General features: G+C 36.0%; 1 protein-coding gene across 1 annotated transcript in view; it reads right to left on the bottom strand.

The window, feature by feature from the left end:
- LOC106867327 (rap guanine nucleotide exchange factor 4) overlaps positions 1-22,121 on the bottom strand; it is an 828,140-nt gene that overhangs the window by 652,476 nt on the left and 153,543 nt on the right. Inside the window, exon 2 of the mRNA XM_089350109.1 lies at positions 11,453-11,595. Within this exon, the coding sequence (XP_089206235.1) occupies positions 11,453-11,595 (143 nt within the window). The remainder of the gene's footprint in view (positions 1-11,452; positions 11,596-22,121) is intronic.

Here is a 22,121-nt window from a genome sequence, read left to right as displayed (position 1 = left end):
AAACAGTTAATGAAAGTATGAAACATTGGAATACTGGATTGATTGGAGGAAAGTAAAGACTTGGGAAAGTGAACATTAGAATGGTATATTTCAAGGTAATTTCTTATCACCATTACTATTAGTATTGGCCATGATACCACTCAGTTTGATATTACTGTAAAGTTAAGATAACTTATGATTTGGGAAAAGGATATGGTTGGATAAATCATCCCCAAGTTGCATGACCAAGTTGTGAAAGTTTTACACTGGAAGCTGTAGGTACATGGTATAACCATCAGGTCAAAAGAGTGCTGAGGTGAGTGGAATGCAGATTCCTGTGGGATTTCCTTTTTCAAATGAATAAGAAGCTGGAAATTGATAGATCAGACATAACAATAATAGGAAAGGAAAAGCAAAGTTGCTTACAAATTGATCCATTATGTCCGTTTGATTCCAGGATTGTAAAGAAAGTGGATGAAAAACAAAAAAATACAATCCCTTAAAGTTTGAAATTGCAAGAATTTGGAATATGAAAATTGTAAAGGTTGCACCTGTAATAATTGGTACACTGGGAATATAAGTAAAGATATAGAGAAATAGTTGAAGGAGATTGGAATAGAATATCCTGTAGAGCTTCTACAGAAAGTTTGCCTCTTAAAAACAGGAAATATTATCAGGTGGGTTTTAAGCACTTGAAAGACTATTGAAAGCTTATGGATACCTAAGGTTGATTCTAATGTAAATGAAGATTACGTAGCTATTAATGATCATGGTAATTGTTTTAACTCCCACCATTGCAATAGTAGTGCTGTTGCTGGTAGTGATAATCCTCACTGTCTCTTACATGACCTCAGATAATTAGGGTGATTCTATCAGATCTAACAATAGTTATCACTCTCTGTGGTCCTAAACACTTCTACTTGCATCAGTTCTATTTCTTGCAAATTCAAGCAGAGGTTATATAATCATTCTTATACCTTCAATAATCATAATATACAGCTTTATACCTTCAATAAGCAGAAAAATATTTAAATACTAAAAGCCAAAAATTGGGATTTTAAATTACCTGGAACATAATGAAATATGCATTACCTTATTCAAATGATAGGTACAGGTATACCCTTTCCTGCACTAATTTATGGGAAATACTTAAAAGTTCAGGTAATGCTTGCATTATATTAGAAACACATTTTCAAACTTTAAACCAAGAGCCAAATAGGCTATGAATAATACTATTTATCTCTTAACTTTTTGGCTACTTATTAGCCTCATTCTATAACATAATTAAGTATACTCATCTCATTTAAATATTATTAAATATTTAAATATCATTTGAGTGATATGTCATATTATGTCATGGACCATCGCCCTCCCAATTATGCATTCTCATTATATTTGTTTGCAAACTCTATCATTCGATGAATCGTGAAATATTTGATAATCTGGTGTATGATCTCCTGCCTGCTGTTCGTCTTTGTTTTCATGTATACCTCTCATATATATAGCCTACTTTATAATATATCATTTTGGTTTAAGGCTGTGTGTTTATGTGAGTATGTATGTGTATATATGTGTGTGCATATATATATATGTGTGTATGTGTATTTATGCATATGTGTGTGTGGTGTGTGTGTGCATGCATGCATGTGTGTGTGTGTGTGTGTGTGTGTGTGTGTGTGTGTGTGTGTGTGTATGTGTGGTCTGTCTGTGTGTTCATGCTTGAAAAGGCGATGACAATTTTATGATTTTCTGCTGGTTTCCTTTCTTTCATTTCGCAAGATATGTGCCTGACTTTAATAATCTAAAGGATATCTCTTGGCTATAACACGTCTGTGTCTCTTGCATGTTCTCATAGCCAGTATTGGCTATAAACTAATTAAGTTAAGTGTTTTGAAATAATAGAGTTGTTTGATCTCTTTGCCTCTCGCAGGCTTGTTAAAGCCATTCCTTTTGATTTCCCTATAAATTTGAATGTTATCTTTTTAAAATACTACTTATCCAATAATGTTGGTTGGGTTCATCATACTTGTTCAAAATTTTACCTATTTATACCGGTTTAGAATTTTACCTAATGATGATGGATTATATGCTATGATTTAATCTATGAATACTTAAATAAAATTCTACCAAAACAGCTGTCATAAATTTTAAACCCCATCTGTGTTCTTTCATATATATATATATATATATATATATATATATATACTAGCAGCTAAGCCCAGTTTCACCCAGTCAGTTTGGATGATGTGGCTGTAAAACCTGCTCTGTGTAAGCAATCAACTTCTTTGGGCACGCTTACGTTAAAAAACAGTTTTAGAATGACTTTTTAATGTCAAAACACTAAAATTAACTGACCAAAAAAAAAAAACAACCAAAATTCAGTCAAATCAAAAAATAAACCATCCCACTTCCATTGTGTGCATGCACACACATACACACACACACATACACACACACACATACACACACACACAAACACACAAAAACACGCATGCACACATACACACACACATTCACATACCCTCCTTTTACATACATACACATATATTCACACAGAGTTGGAACACTCACCCCCCTTCCTTCCTTATTCATCTATCACTCCTTCCTTTCTCATTCATAAACACAAGAGTATTATTATAGCAGATTATCTCAGTAACCATGCGAGCTATGAAAAAATACAAAGCCCAGCATCACCATAGGATCATTCTACACATCTGTGTAATTTTTCGCACAATTCCACCCAGCCGTTTGACCGTGAATCCCAAGACAAGAAAGAATCGCCCATGTCAAATATATATATATATATATATATATATATATATATATATATATATATATATATATATATATATTTATTTATATATACTGTCATCCTCAAAATTATTCATACCCTTGCTAATTTTTGTGATTTCTTATTTTTGTGATTAAATGAATGCATTTTGTCAAGTTTGTTTATGTGACCAACATGTGAAAGAATAACAACAATACACAATTCAAGAAATTCTTCATTTCAGGGGTATTTTATTAATGGATTTTCAAAAAATACCATGTTCAACATTATTCATACCCTAGGTTTACTGAGTTCAATATCTTTCTTTGATAGTCAATAGCATAGCCATTGTGTTTTTATGACTGCTTCTAGATGATCCTTGTACATGTCCACAAGGTTCCTGCATGTCCTTTGTAGGATGTTGTCCCATTCTTCCTTGGCTATCACTCTGGTCTTCAAGTCCTGCCACAAGTTATTGACTGGATTCAGGTCTGGACTCTGACTTGGCCATTCTAGAAAATTGACACCATTGTGCTTGAACCATTTCTTCACTACCTTGATGGTATCGATCATTTTCCTGCTGGTACTTCCACTTGTGACTGAATTGGAGTTTCCCAGCAGATTCCTTTATGTTTTCATCAAGGATCCTGATGTAATCCTCTTTTCTCATGATTCCTTGGACCTTGACAAGGTTCCTTGTGCTACTGGAAGAGAAGCATCCATTTAACATTGTTTCCATCGCCATGCTTGATGGTGAGCACAGTGTTCTTCGGCTTGTATGCTTATCTTTTCTTTTTCCAGATGCATTCAGCATCCATATGGCCAAATAAATCCAACTTTATCTCATCAGACCACAGGATTGTTGACCAAAATCTGGGATCTTGCTTCAGACGACCTCTAGCAAAGGCCAGGCAAGCCTCCAGATGTTTCTTCTTGAACAGTGGCGTCTTCTGAGGCCTACGCCCATGGAGAACACCTTTGTGCAAGACTTGCTCAATGGTGGACCATGATACCTTCATCCCTGCCTGGTCAAGCATTTCAGTTAGGGCCTTGGTTGTGGTCCAGGGGTTGTTGTTGACCACTTGGCAGATTTTCCTGGCAAGTTTGGGAGACACGTTATGCTTCCTGCCATGCCCACTGAGGTTTTTAACAGTGTCAAACCTCTTGTGCTTGTTGATTATGTTCTGAACAGTTGCCACAGGGACATCATACTGCTTTGAAATGGCCTTGTAATCCTTTCCTTCACTGTGGGCAAGCACAAGACGTTGGCATAGGCCCTCACTGAGCTCCTTCTTCTAGGTCATGATGATCAGAAACTGGGAATGACCAGAACACTTTTCCTCTATTTATAATCTATTTATACTCTTCTGGAAATAACTATAGGACAAAGATTAGCATATTCACAAGAAGTGAAAACAGGGGTGTGAATAATTCTGAACATGTGCAAAAAAGAACTTTAAGCCATATCTATTATTATGTAAATGAATTTAGCGAACTCATATGTGGATTTGTGCATAGCAACAAGTAGACAAAAGGTACTCAGGAAGTACCAACATAACAGCTTTTACAAATTTAGAATCTAAAAAAGAATAGTTTCCATGGGGTATGAATAATTTTGAGGACAACTGTATATCTAAATGCTTTCCCAAATAAAATTGCACTTCATGCTTGAAGCTCTGGTGAAGCTATACAGTGACACACAAGCACTCAACTTATAGCAGAAGTTCATTACATAATTTCTTATTCTTTCATCATTTATTGAAATTCTTAATACTGCTCTGTATTTGACTCATGACTTTTTCCTGAAACTCATGTATAGTGTTAAACACCAGGTTATTAGTATTGCTCTTATTAAGTGAAATAATAATAACGATAATGATGATAATAATAATAACCCTTTCTGCTAATAGCACAAGGCCTGAAATTTGTGGGGAGGGGACTAATCGATTACATCAACCCTAGTATTTCCACTGGTACTTAATTTATCGACCCCAAAAGGATGAAAGGCAAAGTTGATCCCAGTGGAATTGGAACTCAGAATGTAAAGGCGGACGAAATGATGCTAAGCATTTTGCCCAGCATGCTAATGATTCTGCCAGTTCACCGCCTTAATAATGATAATACATATATATATATATATATATATATATATATATATATATATATATATATATAGATAGAGAGAGAGAGAGAGAGAGAGAGAGAGAGAGAGAGAGAGATTATCTTTGATATAATAATAATAATAATTTTTTATACTATACCCTTATCAGACAGGTAGTCATGATGAGTATACTGGGCTTTGTATATTTTACCCCAACGTCACTTTGATGTCTTGCACTGCTCTCTCACTCAATAATAATAATAATAATAATAATATATATATATATATATATATATATATATATATATATATATATATAGAGAGAGAGAGAGAGAGAGAGAGAGAGAGAGAGATTATCTCTGACATAATAATAATAATGATAATAAAAACTAGTATAAAATGGTAAAAGAGAGAAATGAAGAAAATGGATACCAAGACCAGAAATATGTTGACAGTACATTTGGCCTTCCACCCTAAGAGTAACACTGATAGGCTCTACTTGTCCAGAAGAAAGGGTGAGAAAGGTTTAATCAGTTGCCAAGACTGTATCAAAGCAGAGGAAAACAGGTGGTATATGAAAAATGCTGTGGACCCACTGTTGAAACACACGAAGAAGGCTGATGTCATCAACACTGAAAATTGTGTAACTAAAGAAAAATTTAAACAAGAAATAAACAAAAAAAAAAAGAAGAAGCATGGAAGGAAAAGAAAATGCATGGTCAGTTTTCAAGAGGTCTGAACCCCAAGACAAATACAGAGGACCAGTGGCTATGGATGAGGAGGAGTGACCTGAAGATAGAGACAGAAGCACTCATATGCACAGCTCAGGAACAAACGTTAAGGACCAACTCTATGAAGTGCAGAATAGACAACACTACTGATAGTGGCAAATGCAGAATGTGTGGTGAGAGGGGTGAAACGTTATGGCACATCGTTAGCAAATGCCTGAAATTGGCACAATGTGCATACAAAAGACATGACAATGTAGCTAGTATGATCCATTGGGAGCTCTGTGGAAATCATGGCCTAAAAAGAGCAAAGACTTGGTATGAGCAAACTCCAGAAGGAGTCACCAAAAATGAGAATTGCAAAATCCTGTGGGATGCAATGATTCAGTACGATCACCTGACCAAACATTAGAAACTAGACATTGTTGTGGTAAATAAAAAACAAAGAACATGTATGATAATCGACATAGCATGCCCTGGTGACAACAGGATCAATGTGAAAGAAGAAAAAAAAACTAAACTATGACGATTTGAAGTGGGAAATATGAAGGTTGGTCAATGAAGAGAGTAGACATGATGCCAGTAGTAATTGGTGCACTTGGAAGTACCAGCACTCCACAACCGACATGGCTGAAAAATATTGGTGCAAGTGTGAAGGTAGAACACCTACAAAAATCAGCATTGCTTGGAACTGCAAGAATTCTTTACAACGTTCTTGAAGCATGACCAGTAAACAAATGTCATCTTAGTCTGCTGGCTGTGGACAGCTGACACTTTCCATCATAACCCAGCAAAATAAGCTCTGAGTTTTCATATAATAATAATAATAATAATAATAATAATAATAATAATAATAATAATAATAATAAACTAAATGCAAAAGAAATAGACAGAGAAAAATCCCAGCAATGGTTAAGAAGCTCAGGACTCAAAGCAGAGACTGAAGGATTTTTAATTGCTGCACAAGACCAAAGCCTCCCCACCAGAAATTACCAAAAACATATAATGAAAAGAAACATAACAAGTAAGTGCAGAATAAGTGGCAATGGACAAGAAACAATAAATCATATTATCTCTGGCTGCCCAGTCCTGGCCAAAGACATATTGTTCTTTTCTTTTCTACTCTAGGCATAAGGCCCGGAATTTTTGGTGAGGGGGCCAGTCGATTAGATCGACCCAATATGTAAGTGGTACTTAATTTATCAACTCCGAAAGGATGAAAGGCAGAATTTGAACTCAAAATGTAAAGACAGATGAAATACTGTTAAGCATTTCACCTGGCATGCTAACATTTCTGCCAGCTCACTGCCTTAATGCAAAATTAGCGGGGAACCAAAGTAGTAATCCACAGAAAAGATAAACCAGTTAAGAACAAGACAGGTGGGGAAATGAGGAGTGTAGGAAAATAAGCACTGAGATTAGGGAATGAGGTTAGCAAAAAAGATGATAGTGAAAGTGAGAAAATTTTAGATAAGACAATGAAAAATTAAAATGATTTTACATAATGAGCAAATGTTCTGCAGAATTTATATCTACAAGCAAAGATTATATTCATATCTTGTCTCCCCTTAACCACCCTTTCTATTTAACTGTTCCCACTACTTCCTCCCATCCTTCTTCCCTATCCCACTCTGCTCTCTTTAATCCATTATATACATAAACATTGCTAGAAAATGTATGTTTTCCACCTAATTTATTTAGCAATTCCATTGGGATTTGCAGGACATTCACTTATGACATCACACACATACTGATGTGAATATGCTTATTACATAAGTTATGGCCATCTTGGAAACAGCTGTCAAGATAAGACTTTACATAATTCTTCTGTTCTTTTGTTATCTTTGTTCTTTATTCTGCAATCTGTATTTTTTTTAGATCCATGTAAATATACATCTCAAGCTCACCTGCACTTATCTACCTTACTATCTCTCTCACTCTCTGTATGTATATATATATATATATATATATATATATACACACACACACACATATTTATATATGTGTAGGTATATATGTATGTGTGTGTATATATGTGCATGTGAGTGTATGCGTGTCTCTGTGCATGTGCTACCTGACAAAAACAAAATATTCTTTGTGTGATAAATATCAAAAACATCCTCCTCAAGACTTTTACTGATAATACACAAAAAATATATAAATATACATATAGAAATAAATAAAATGGAAATACCATTTCGAAATATTGATCAGTTGAAGAATATCGATAACTGTTAGTGTATCAAAATATCATGACCTGTTGCTTCCCATTTTATAATTATCACTGTTGAAGCCATTGACAACAATATCAACAATAGAAAATGTAGAAACAACAACAGCAACTAAGTCAGAAATAGCAACAACAACGAGAATGGAAACAACAATAATAGAGACACAACAACAACAGTAATAACAACAATGGTGATGAAAGCAACATCAATATCAAAACAGCAACAACAACAAAGACAGCAGTAGCAGCAACAACAACAACGATTTATCAATAAATCATAAGCAAAAACAAAACCATATTTTCGTCTACAATGGAAACTAAAGGGAAAAAAATATACAGAGTGAAGTGTATTTATGTAAAACACTTCAACTATGAAATTCAGTAATTGTTTGTACAAAATAAATTGTTTCTACTTTTGTGTATGTGTGGATGGGTGAGTGAATGACTGTGTATAGTCAATTAAATGTTAAATAGACCTGCTACTTATTCTAATAAACCCTGAAGAGATGAAAGTTAAATGGTACCTGCTAAAGAAGTCGAACCAAGGACATAGAAAGATCAAACTAAATGTTGTTAGGTATTATTTTGGTGAAGCTAATTTCTAATTGATCTCTTTTGTAGTCTTTTGTCTTCATGAAGCAATAATTTAAACAAGTGATTCTCAACCATTTTTTGCCTACGGACCCCCTTTGGTTAGTGTTGGTATGTTTACATCCACATAGCTTAGCAGTTCAGCAAAACAGACACACTGTATAAGTAGCAAACTTAAAAACAAAAAAATAAATACTCGGGGCAATTTGTTGGACTGAATACCATGTACTTATATCTGTGTACCTTCATAGCCATTCAATGACTAAAAGCTACTATTATATTTTATGATTAATATTATTAGAAATTATATTAAAAATATGTTTAAACATTTGTTGTATTGTAGAAACATAAAGAGTTTATTGCACATAAATTTTAACAACAAAATCTTATACAGACCCCGTTTGAGAACCACTGATTTAAACAGTGAATTGGCAGACTCATTAGAATACAGGTAAAAATGCTTTATGGTATATGATATGATACTCATTGCTCTGGGTTCTTAGTCCTGTTGGAGTCAAATTTGTCTTTCATCTTTTCTGGGTTAATGAAAAATATAACAGTCTAGTGTAAAGAATTGTTAGAATGGATGACAGACTTTGTGGTATTTGTTCCACTCTTTTATATTCAGTGTTCTTGGCTTTGATTTATTCTGTAACTCAGTCTAGCACCTCCTCTTGGGGTTTTGGTTCTTGAGTAGAGCTCATTCTGATACAATAATTCCCACCAGATCACAGGTTTGAGGTTATATTTCTCCCTTCATCCCACCAATTTTAGAGGTTAAAAAAAAAAAAAATAAGAATCATGGGTGTTTTCTTTTATTCTCTGTCTAAAATGGGTAAAAGCAAAATTTTTTTTTGAATTGTCAGTGTGTGGTAAGACGTTTCTTGCCTACTACATGGTTCTGGGTTCAGTCCCTCTGCATAGAACCTTGGGCAAATGTCATCTACTGTAGCCTTGGGCCAGCCAAAGCCTTGTGAGCAAATTTAGTAGACATAAACTGAAAGAAGACCATTGTGTATATATATATATATACATCATCATCATCATCATCGTTTAACGTCCACTTTCTATGCTAGCATGGGTTAGACGATTTGACTGAGGACTGGCAAACCAGATGGCTGCACCAGGCTCCAATCTGATCTGCAAGAGTTTCTACAACTGGATGCCCTTCCTAACACCAACTACTCCGAGAGTGTAGTGGGTGCTTTTACATGCCACTGGCACGAGGGCCAGTCAGGCGGTACTGGCAATGGCCACACTCAAATGGTGTATTTTACGTGCCACCTGCACAGGAGCCAGTCCAGCAGCACTGGCAACGACCTCGCTCGAATGTTTTTTCACATGCCACCAGCACAAGTGCCAATAAGGCAACACTGGTAACAATCATGCTCATATGGTGCTTTTTACGTGCTACCGGCACGGAAGCCAGACAGCTGCTCTGGCAATGATCACACTCAGATAGTGCTGTTAGTGCTCCACTGGCATGGGTGCCAGTCATCGAATTTGGTTCGATTTCGATTTCACTTGCCTCAACAGGTCTTTGCAAGCAGAATTTAGTGTCCAATGATAAAAAAAGTATTGCAAATGACTTTAAAGTTTTGGCCAGCTAAGCTATTGTCGATGATGTGTGTGTGTGTGTGTGTATCTATGTGTATGTCTTTCCCATTATTTAGTGGTGTGGCATAAGAGTCTAAGAAGTACTAAACCAGGCTTAAAGTATGGAAGTTGATTTGTTTGACTAAAACCCTTGAAAGCAGTGTCCTAGCATGGCTGCAGTTGAGTGACTGAAACTAGTAAAAGTAGAAGAAATTTCCATAAATAATTTACACAGGTAGAAGCACGTGCTGCTCATTTTGCAACCATATGGTTTATCAGATTCAGTGCTTGTGGTTGATGAAGCTACCGATACTGTAGCTAGTTATACATATTCGTGGTTTGTTGTTATTCTTCAGTATTGATGTGTTGTGTGGTAGCAGTTTAAAAAACCCTTAACTACTAGACATTTTTTGTGACAATGGTTGTCTGAAATATTGTTAGAATCTTTTAGTCAACCCTGGTTCCTTTGCTGCAGCATAAACCAAATATTCAGAGATGAAATAGGGTAAACAAAATAAGATGTTTTAATGTAATTAGGGCTTTGATAAGACTTCTAACTACATGAAAATTTTTTATGGAAAACATTTATTCTGTATAAACACTTGTTCCCTTGGCCCAGCATGAAGATAAGTATTCCAAGATTGAATATAGAGTAAAAAAAGATCTCAACATTTTAATAATGTCTCAAGAGTTAACACTCTTGAGATTTCTCTCAACTAACACAAAATAGTAAGCTTATATATTGCTACCATCCTGTAATTAATTCTTACTTCAGCATAAATCCAGGCATTCAGATGCCATAGGATCTAAAAACAAAAAGAAAAACAAAAAAAAAATGCCAACAGTTTGGTGCTGCCAGACAAATCCTCAATAACAAAGTTTTTATATAAAAAAACCCATAAAATTTACCATACTGCAATCAATTTTGGTTCCTTCAGAGCTTATATGCAGGTATGTGGATATTTTAAAAATACCCCATGAAGTGACAACTGTACCCTGTATTGTTATGGGTTGCCCATTGGCAAGGCATAGCACCTGTTCAGCCAACCTGCCAGAGTTACAGCGAAGTTGTGGAACAGCAGTATGGTAGATTGTGAAGAGGTAGTGGAAGAGCTCACCTGAGCCAATGGTGCTTCTTATATTGAGTCTGAGTGGAGGAATCCTAGAAGATCAACAGTCAGGATCACTAAGTTCTATTGAGAGAGTAACTGTAATGCATCCATAGGGGTAATGTTTGTGGTTGTGTAATCAGCTAATGAAAGATTCAATATGACTCAAACTTTCAATTCAAATTCATAATAATGGAATTAGATGGTGACAGTGAAACATGGGGGGAATCTGTAAAAGTATTGTGACCAATAACAACAGAGCCTATATAAAGCTAGGCGTTCACATATGAAATAAGAATCCAAGTAACATATAAAACAAAAATGATTAAAAAGTGTATGATTACTTACAGGTAACACCTTTCTCCAGGTCCTCATAGTAACCAACAATGCAGATCTGATGTAAGAGCATTGGGTGAAATTTATCAAATGCTTGGATTTCTTTGAGACGACAGTAAATTAAGTCTAAATCCTCTCCAGTCCTGTCTCCAGGCCTAGAAAACAAAAACAGAAGAACATGGATTCAATTGATGCAAACATATCAGAAGATATAATCATTTGGATTGAGAGTTAGTTTTTAAAACAAGGTTTTGTAGTGTTTCTACCACAACCACAGGTTAACAAAAGCAGCGAGAGGGAAATTCTATAACTAGAATAGAATAGATTGTTGGAGGGAATGCATCTTTCTTGTGTGGTGAACATGATCCATTGTCCAGTTTAACACTACCTACCACCACTTGTTCTTTCAATGCCTTTAGCTACATCGACTTTGTTTTGGATAAGGTACCTGGTCTTCCACCCAGTTCACATGAAAACTCAGAAAAGTCGTAAATGCTGTTTATCCTCATCTAACGAAATTATTAAAAGCTGAAAAGAAAAGGAAGGGGTGGAAGGAAGCAGAGGGAACAGTCAAATAGAAGGGTGGTTAAGGGGAGAAATGAGATGAAAACAATCTTTGGTTGTAGACATAAATTCTACATAACACTTGCTTATTATGTAAAATCATTATAGTTTCTCATTGTGTTAGCAAAAATTCTCCCTTACAGTGATTGTGCAGAAATAAGTAACTTTGATGCGTCACGTGTGTGTAGTACCAAGCAATATAGGGTTGCATTTCATTTGAGAATATGTTTTGGTTTTAAAGACATTGAAGGTAATGCAGTTAGGAGAGGTGGCTATATCAGTGAATGGATGACATCTCCTGTTAGAGGTTGTTTCAGTAGATGACTCTGGAGAGTGTGTGTGTGTGTTTGTGTGTGCATGTGTGTAAGAGAGAGAGAGAGAGAGAGACAGACAGACAGACAGACAGAGAGTCAAGCAGATTGACAGAAACACGAGAAAAGGAAGAGTCAACCTCAAAATGTTTGGTCTCACAAATTAGGTCAAGAATTGAGATGTCTGGTGATATACTGTACATCTTCCACTAGTATGCACATGTGCACACACACACACACACACCGTGTCAATGAAGGAATAACAGACGTCAAAACAAAGTTGACAGTGATGACAGCATCAATGCTAATGGTAGTGGTTGTTGTTGATGGAGTTTGTCATCCATCATCATCATTTTCATCATCATCATCATTTAACATCCAAGTTCCATGCTGGCATGGGTTGGATGGTTTGACAGAATCCAAAAGGTCCAGTGTCTGTTTTTGAAGATGAGGATGATAATGATGGGGATGATGATGATGCTGATAATAATGATGTGATGGCGATGGTGATGATGAAGATGATGATAATGTTTAATCTCCAACCAACCCTGATAGAGTAGAATGATCACAATGGTTATCAAACTGACAGGTACATGCTACCCAACACAAAAATAAATACATAAAATATATATTAGTGAAATTTCTGTTCCCTGGCCACTTTGCCTTTATTAATGAAAAGATAAAGTAGAGTTTACCACCAAATAATTCTTCTTTCTTCACCATGCTACTGGAAAAGTTTAAAACAACCTTTGATGACTCTCCCCTTTTCAATTCTCATAGCAACCCACTTCTGTTATAAGAAACAACAATCTATGCTGAAAGGTGTTTCAGTTGTGATTAGTCGAATGCTTTTAAGAAATTCTTGCTAAGTCTTGTAGGCTCATAGAGCTGTTTACCTGGTTTCCATGATGCCAAGATGCCACCCTGTCACAGGTACAACTCATTTTCACCAGCTGAGTGGACTGGAGCAACATGAAATGAAGTGTTTTGTTTAAGAACATGATGCATTGCCAGGTCCAGGAATCAAAACCACAATTTTACAACCATGAGTCCATTACTCTAACCTCTAAGTCATGTGCCTCCGTGTTTTTAAAAGACTTAATGTAATGTATGACTATGTGATTCAATATGCCCTTCCTCATATAAGAAAATAGGGTATGATTTGAGGGAAGATTTAGCTGTTATTTCTGTTATTCTGTTATTTGAAACAATCATCCAGAAGCTTCTTTGTTGTGTTCTAACTTGAATTTCTTTAGCCCCAGGTCAGACCTGGTCCAGTAAAGCTATGATGAAAGCTGTCATTATACAGTCATTCATTCACTCACACACAGTGTACCTAAGACCACATTTTCCTTGCTGTTGTTGTTGCTACTGTTTTTAGCCCCAGGTCAGATCTGATCCAACAAACTGATGATGAAAAACGTTCAAGCTATGGTCATTCTGTGTTTTATCAGGCTGAGTAAAAAGTAAGCAACGTTTTGGAACATGAAATTCATCACAATATATTTCAACAATGTTGAAATTTTATTCATCAAAGTAAGTACCATTACAAACAACACATTTTTGCCAATGAGTTATAAGTTTGTTTATTCTGTTAACATAAAAATCTGGAGTTCTGGAGCTGATGAATGCGTTGAATGCACTTTCAGCATCGGTTTGATTTTTGAACTCATTCTCTCACAAGAAACCATCAAGGTGCTTGAAAAAGTGGTTGTCAATAGGAGAAAGGTCTGGGTAAGGAAGAACTTCTTAGTCAAGTTCCCTCAACTTCTGGAGCATCATTAGTGAAACGTGTGGTCAAGCATTGTCATAAAGAATGACTGGCTCTTCTAATGATCAGTCTGGGATGGAAGAGTAGCAGGTTTTCATTCATTTGGGCAATTTCATGGCAATATGTTTCTGCAGTAATGGTTTTAAGAAGTTATAGTGGATGAGTCCAACAATGCACCACAAAAAGTCACCATAACCTTCTTTTTCAAGAGCTCAGGTTTAGGGAAGGTTTTCGGTGCTTCATTTTGGTCCAACCACTATGAAGAACATTTATTATTAATGTACAGAACCCACTTTCTGTTGCAAGTTACAACACGGTCAAGAAATGGATCGGTCTGGTTATTGAGAAGAAGCGACAAGCAAATCTCATATCTGTGCATTTTGATTTTCATTCAAATCAAGTGGTACCCATTTGTCAAGCTTTTTTGATTTTCCAATCATTTGCAAAAGGTTGCAGGCAGTTTTCTGGCTAACTTGAAGTTCTTTTGACAGTTTTATGTGAATCTTTCTCAAGTGGTTTTATGTGAATCTTTCTCAATGACGGTCTTTAATTGACTGTCATTGATGACAGATGACCGTCTACTATGCTCACAATCTTCAAGGCACAGGTCTCCACAGCAAAATCGTTTAAACCATTTCTGAGCTGTCCATTCACTGGTCATTTCCTCACCAAATGTTTTGTTGAAATCATAAGCACTTTCAGCTGCTTTACATCCTTTTTTGTAGTTGAATAGCAAAATTGCTCAAATATTGCACTTTGACAGTTCCTTTTCAAATGATTGTAACAACGGTGAAAAAACTATCAATGCTAATTTATTGATGCATTTGGGCAAGTCTGCATTATCAGGCAATGACAAAAAAATGTTTTTAAAAAATTCAAAACTCTGCAAAAATTCAGTACAAATTCTTTATGGTTCAAAATGTTGCTTACTTTTTATTCAACCTGATATTCAGACATAGTATATCTAGAGCTACATTATCTAATGTGCCCTTCTTTATTGTTGTTATTTAACTCTAGGTTAGTTCTGATCCATCAAACCTATAACAAAAGGTGCTCCAGCCATGATTAACCATTTAATTTAAAAACAAAATGAACATGTAGTTAACATTGGTTTCATACGATGGTTACACTGTGGTTTTACAGTGGTTTGTGTGAAGGGACTAAGTTGATTAAATCAACCCCAGTGCTCAACAATTACTTATTTATTCGATCCTGAAAGGATGAAAGGCAATGTTGATTTTGGTGTCATTTGAACTCAGAACATAAATAAAGACAGATGAAATGCCGTAAAACATTTTGCCTGTGTGCTAACAATTCTTTCACCTTGCCATCTTAACATAGTTCATCATCATCATCACAATCACCATCTTCATGTGTCCATATTCCATGCTGACATGGATTAGACAGTTTGACTGGAACTGGTAAGCCAGAGAGCTGCACCAGGCTCCAGTCTGTTTTGGCTTGGTTTCTAATGCCAATGACTCCACAAAGTGTAATATTAACTGACACATACAGTTAATATTACAAAATTTTAAATGCCCTTCCTTACTTAAGAAATAGCATGTAATTTGAGGGAAATTTGGTTGCTATTTCTAGAGTTTCTACTAACTGCCGGCATAATGGTTTGTAAGACAAACAGAAGACCTAAAATCTGGCTATCATTCAAATTCACTCAGTAGACTCAGTATTAGACTGGTGCATTATTTTACCAACACTGGAAAAGATGGCAGGTAATGTAAGACATAGTGTGCCTTATTAATTCCATTCTTATCTAGGATGCATCACTTATGTACTTGAGTGGTACTTTATTTTATCAACCTCAAAAAAAGGAACGGTATAAAGTTCACCTTGATGAGATTTGAACTCAGAATATAAAGGGGTATTATGTAAACACCACAAGATATTTTGTTGAAAGTTTAAAGACCCACCACCCGAGAAACCTTAACAAGGTATGAGCTTATAGGAAAGTGGGTTATACATCATTAGATGTACACCTGCTTTCCTATATTAAATTAGAATGAACGGAACGCAGAACTCCAAACCATCAACTCAACAATATTTATTTTATGGTGGAAAATATACAGCTTTAATCTTGTTTGTTGAGACGCCTTCTGTGTGTGAGAACATGGTTGTTGGGACGTTGGTATGTTGATGTGAGCTGTCTAGCGTAAGTTCGAAAGATGGAGCGAGCTAGACACATTCATGCTCAATCGCTGGCCAGTAAGAAAGAGACAGAATAAAGCGGGAAAGCTTGGATGTTGAATTCCACGCATGCGTGAGACTACGCATGCGCACGGCATTACTACAAGCTCATACCATAAAAGGATATGAAGTAAACACCACAACGTATATAATTACCACTCCCTGGTTCTACACTGTCTGCTATTTCACTGATTATGACATCATTATATAACAGTATCCTCAACCCTGGATGTCCATGCACCCACTACCCCACAACCCACTGTCTCTGATCAATACTCAGATGGAATTTGGTAAAAGAAAAATATAGAAATGATAGTAAACAAAAGAGAGAAAAAAAAATGAAAGAAAAATAATTTTCAACACATACTTCACATATATGGACACATTTATGAATATATTATATCTGTCATGTTGTGTGCACATTTACACACACACACATGTGCATTGTTTCAGTGAAGTGATTGTAACAACTCACAAATTTGACCTCAATGTTAAAACAGAATATTCTATAATTTACTCATACTGGCCACAAATACTTCAGCAAAATGTCTATCCATTAAGTCCATGTTGTAATAATATGACTAAATTTCTTTCTCATATATGTGTGTGTGTGTGAGTATCGTTTAATGTAAACTGTAATAAAATAAGAGTTACTAATAGTTTCTTGCTATTGAGACACATGGTTTAGGCAGGTTTTATAACACTGCTTGTGTGATACACAATCTGCCTAACCACATGTCACAATGGCAAGGAACTGTTAGTAGAACTTACATTAATATAGTGTACAGTAAATAATATTTATCTCCCCATGGATAAAGTACTTTTTTCTGCTGATCCTACCTTAACAGAACATTAAGCTATATATATATATATTTGTGTGTGTATATGTATATTTGTGTACGTAAATATATACATATACACACACGTGTGTGTGTGTCCATGTATATTCTTTTACTTTTTTACTCGTTTCAGTCATTTGACTGTGAGCATGCTAGAGTATTGCCTTGAAGGGTCTTTAGTTGAGTAAACTGACCCCAGGACTTATTTCTTAAACCCAGTACTCATTCTATCATTCTCTTTCTTGTTGAACCACTAACTCACGAGGAACATAGACTCACCAACACCAGTTGTCAAATGGTGATGGGAAGAAAAACACAGTCACAAAGACACACACAGATAGATACATACATACATGCATACAAGCACACACATATCCATATATATACACATACACAGGGTGCAATGAGTAAATTGTCACCATTTTATATTTTTAATTTTACTCACAGTGTAGTATGTTCAGTTGGGCACCATCTATGAGAAAAACAACACCATGACACAATTCACTCTGCCAGAAATTTGGAAACAACATGATGTTCTGCTTGGCATTCACACCAAAATCTCCAATACAAAGTGTTGGAAGCTCCAATATGAACATGCACCAATACAAACATTTAGCGGCAGTGATAAAAATCAAACATTCAGTCAGCATCATGGTGTTTGGAATGATCACTAGTGATGCAAACGTTATGCCTCCATTCCTCTTCCCACATGGCCTCAAACTCAACATGGAGGCCGACATTGAGTGGCTGGAGGTAGTGCTGCTCTGGGTCAAGAGTTTAACTGCTGGAAAACCCTATGTCTGGCAACAGGATTCTGCACCATGCTACACAAGCAGGAGAACCCAGTCATGGCTGCCAGACAATTTCTGTGAGTATATCACCCCTAACATCTGGCCACCTAACTCCCCAAACTGCAATCCCCTTGATTACTATGTATGGGATACAGTTGAGCGAGAGACCAACAAAACTCCTTGCAACACCAAAGATGAACTGAAAGCAATAATTATGGCAGCATTTACCAACTGAAACAAGGAGACCGTCCAGAAGAGTTGCAGGAAATTCTGAAATCATCAGGAGGCCGCGGCTGAAGCCAATGGCAATTTTATTGAATAAATTTACTCTTTAGTATTTCAAGATATTTTTATGTAATTTTGGTAAATACATCTGTTAAAATGAGATGTTAGTGCTATTTTCCTTTTTGCATAATTTACCAACAGTTTATTCACTGCACCCTGTGTATATATATATATATATATATATATATATATATATATATATATATATATATAGGAAAATAAAAGATATTAATAATAAGTCAGAATGCTAAACTGAAAGCATATTTTAATATGGAAGTGCATAAAGAGGCTTAAAAAGGTTTTCTAACCGGCTTTCATTGCATGGCAAATATATATGTATATATATATATTTATATATATATATACATACACACACACACAAACTCACGATGGGCTTCTTTCAGTTTCTGTCTACCAAGTCCACCCACAAGGTTTTGGTTGGTCCAAGGCTTATAGTAGAACACACTTGCCCAAGGTGTCATGCAATGGGACTCAATCTGGAACCACGTTGTTGGGAAGCAAGCTTCTTACCACACAGCCATATGCGTATATATATATACATATATATATATATATATATATATATATATATATATATATATATATATATATATATATATATAACAATTGCAGCGTGGAAGGTGTTTATAAGCCATTTAAAATAACACACAAAAACCGTCAGATTCACTTCAACATTTAAATTTAATTTGTCAAAATATTTTCGTCGCTTTGAGACCGCGACCTGTTCATTGACAAAATTACAGTCTAAGAGTACATATCAGAAAAACAGGCACTGCTGTCTTTTTTCTTGAGAAGCTGGAAAAATGAATTTTGCTATAAGACAAAAGTCAAAAGGTTAATGTCACTGCTAAAAATAGTAGTTGAAAAAATCCTGTAGAAGCACATGGCTCCACAACCCTGATTATGAGCACGTGGTGTCGGCGTTGGTCTGTGTTTTTCTGTTCAAATTGTTGCGTCAGATGAAGAAATAATGCAAGCATAGACAGACGTGTGAATTTGGCGTTAGTCGAAAAGCTCTGTTTTTCCTTTCACCATTGTGAAAACAGGCACTAGTTAGAATCTTAGCTGCTAATGTCCTTAGTCAGGGGTCACCAATTGTAGGAAGTGAGGTTGGCACTGGATGGGTGCCTCACAATTCTTTACATAAACGTGGAAGGAAAATAGCAGAACAAGAATATCCGAACAAAATAACAATCTTTATTTTTCGGCTGTACAAGTGTTACATCTTGGGACAATCAGCAGCCAGGTCGCCTTGGTGTGGAAGCAGCAAAATCGGTTTAATCACAATTGTGAAGGCATTCTTCACAGGTTAGCCAATGTCATGTGATGTCTTCAGAATTCCAGCTACATGGATCTGGTCAAGATGCGTGTGTCTCGGTCAGAAACCGGGGCGAAAAGAGAGAATAGCGGTCAAGCCTAGCAGCTGATGATGACTGCGCATGCGCATAAGTGGCTTCTGGAAGGCTCTAATTCCTGTGCATGCATGGATGAAAATCCCAAAATGGCGACTGGAACCAGGCATCACTACATAACTGCCCTATTATCTGTAATATATGGTGCAAAACCAATTGAAATATATATACAGATAGAGACAGACAGTAAGAAAGATAGACAGATTACTCTTTTACCCTTTTCCCAGCCCACTATTTGGGTATTTGTTGAGATGTGGTGTTTTCCAGTTATAATGTGTGGCCACTGTTGTGACTGTAGCTGTTGTATCTACTCTACTCGCCATAATATTTTCTTGGTATCAGATACAGTGTATCTTTTTTATATTAGAATAGTAATACACCACTTCATCTATCATGCTATCACTGATAGCTCTGCAAGACACTGAGTTTGAACCATCTACCTTGACTGTGACTTAAACTCATCTATAACACATAACTGACACTTAACTCCAACTGAGAACTTGTACAACAACTCTATGATGACTGACACATGACTCCCTGTACTGGTTGATGTTGTCTCACTTTATAGTGACTGACTCATACCACTTGTCCCATAGGAGGAGTGTAACATTTCCAATGCAACAGTATTTGGATTTGATGAGCAAAAACAATTATTTACACCACAATTTTTTTTATTTTCAACCGTCTGTCTACAGAGAAAATAACAGCTTATCAGAAGGACTCAGCTAAACTGGCCAGTTTCATTTGAACTACAGTGCATACTCTAACTTCTTTCTTTCTTGCCTTTAACTCTCCAACGCGGAGTATAGGCCACTTATAATTGAATTCCATGTCGCATAATTTTTCGCTTCTGTACTTATACTCTGCCATGAATGTCCTCCTTTCTCTAGTTCCTTTTGTGTTGATCTACACCACGAGTTCTTAGGCCTACTCCTCTTTCTATATCCATCCGGATTCCACTGTAAAGCACTTTTCGCTACATTTGGTGTGTCCTTTCTAATTGTGCTACCAATCCACTTCCACATTTATTAAATATTTGCTTCCTAATCGAAACTCTAACAACATGGACTAATTAAGCAAAATTAATTAGATCATTATAGATAGCTATGTCTGTGTTTTAAGACAGTACATATAGTTATAAGCTAAGTTAATATTCTTTCTGATGCCAGAAAGTGGACATTATTTCTGTGAAGGTCCAATAAAATATATATCTATACTATATATAAAACAGAAGTGTGTGTGTAATCGCTTTTCACGTGAAAACGGCTTCACTATTTACTTCCATACTTGTGATACATAAATAATTTGACCTCGGATAAATCTTAGGCTCTTCATTTGATTTTTTTTTATCTCTAATTAAAAATAAATGATACTGCTTTATATTTAAGATTCACTTCTTTAAAAAGGTTTCTCAATGTCAACTTTCGGTACGGACGTGAAAAAACGGCGACGTCTCTCACTCTCTACTTTTAATGTTCGCTTTCTGTAAACAACTACGATCAATTACTGAAACACATATTTACGAAGTTCATAAATTTAAATATTCCGTACAAGATAGTTTTTAACGTGCTTTTATTTATACGATTTTTGGGCGTTAAATGTTCATCTCATTCATTCTTTGCAATGTTCTCTCTCTCTCTCTCTCTCTCTCTCTCTCTCTCATTCACATACTCCAGGTTTGATTTCGTTCCGAACTCGGACACTTCGTTAATTTCCGTAAATAAATTTTCTATTATTTTTTTTTTTGTTGGCACGCCGTGTTCAGCTCTATGTATTCATAGTGAATCACACGCTCACATGTGTGTTTCTGTATGTGTGTGAGTGAAGGGGTGTGTTGTGATGTCTACGTACATACATAAATACATATGCATACATCTTTTCTGTGTGTATATCTGCACGTGTGTGTGTGAGAGAGAGAGACAGACAGACATAGAGATGTTTCAGTGACTTTCTCTCTCTCACACACACACATACGTACAAGAAATGTATGACTATTTATGTATGTACGTATAATTGTCGACACACCCCTTCACTGGCTCTGTCTCTCTCTCTCTGTCTGTCTGTCTGTATCTCTCTCTCTCTCACACACACACAGCACACACGCGCATACACACGTGTGTCTTTGTAAATATGTTTGTATATATTTATGTATGTGTGTGTTTGTAAGAGACAGAATGTGAGTGAGTCAAGGGGTGTGTTGTCATATGCATCCATCATTTTTGGATGTATGTGTGCGTGTGTATGTGTGTGAGACAGAGTGAGAGAGCGGTGTGTATGTAGTACTAGCAGAGGCACCCGGCGTTGTTCGGGAATGAAATTGTTGCTTATATACTTGAAGAAAAAAAGGCAAAATATGCTGTATAGAAATTTGAGAGAACATTCTGTAGATGGACTCTCAGATGAATGGCGATTGTGGAACCCCCAACGCGCGCGCGCGCATACACACATGTGTCTTTGTAAATATGTTTCTATACATTTATGTATG

This window comes from Octopus bimaculoides, chromosome 4, assembly GCF_046866305.1.
Source record: "Octopus bimaculoides isolate indiv1 chromosome 4, ASM4686630v1, whole genome shotgun sequence".
NCBI classification, from domain to species: Eukaryota; Metazoa; Mollusca; class Cephalopoda; order Octopoda; family Octopodidae; genus Octopus; species Octopus bimaculoides.
The sequence above is the reverse complement of the archived record's forward strand: the minus strand, read 5'-3'. Positions and strand labels throughout refer to the sequence as shown.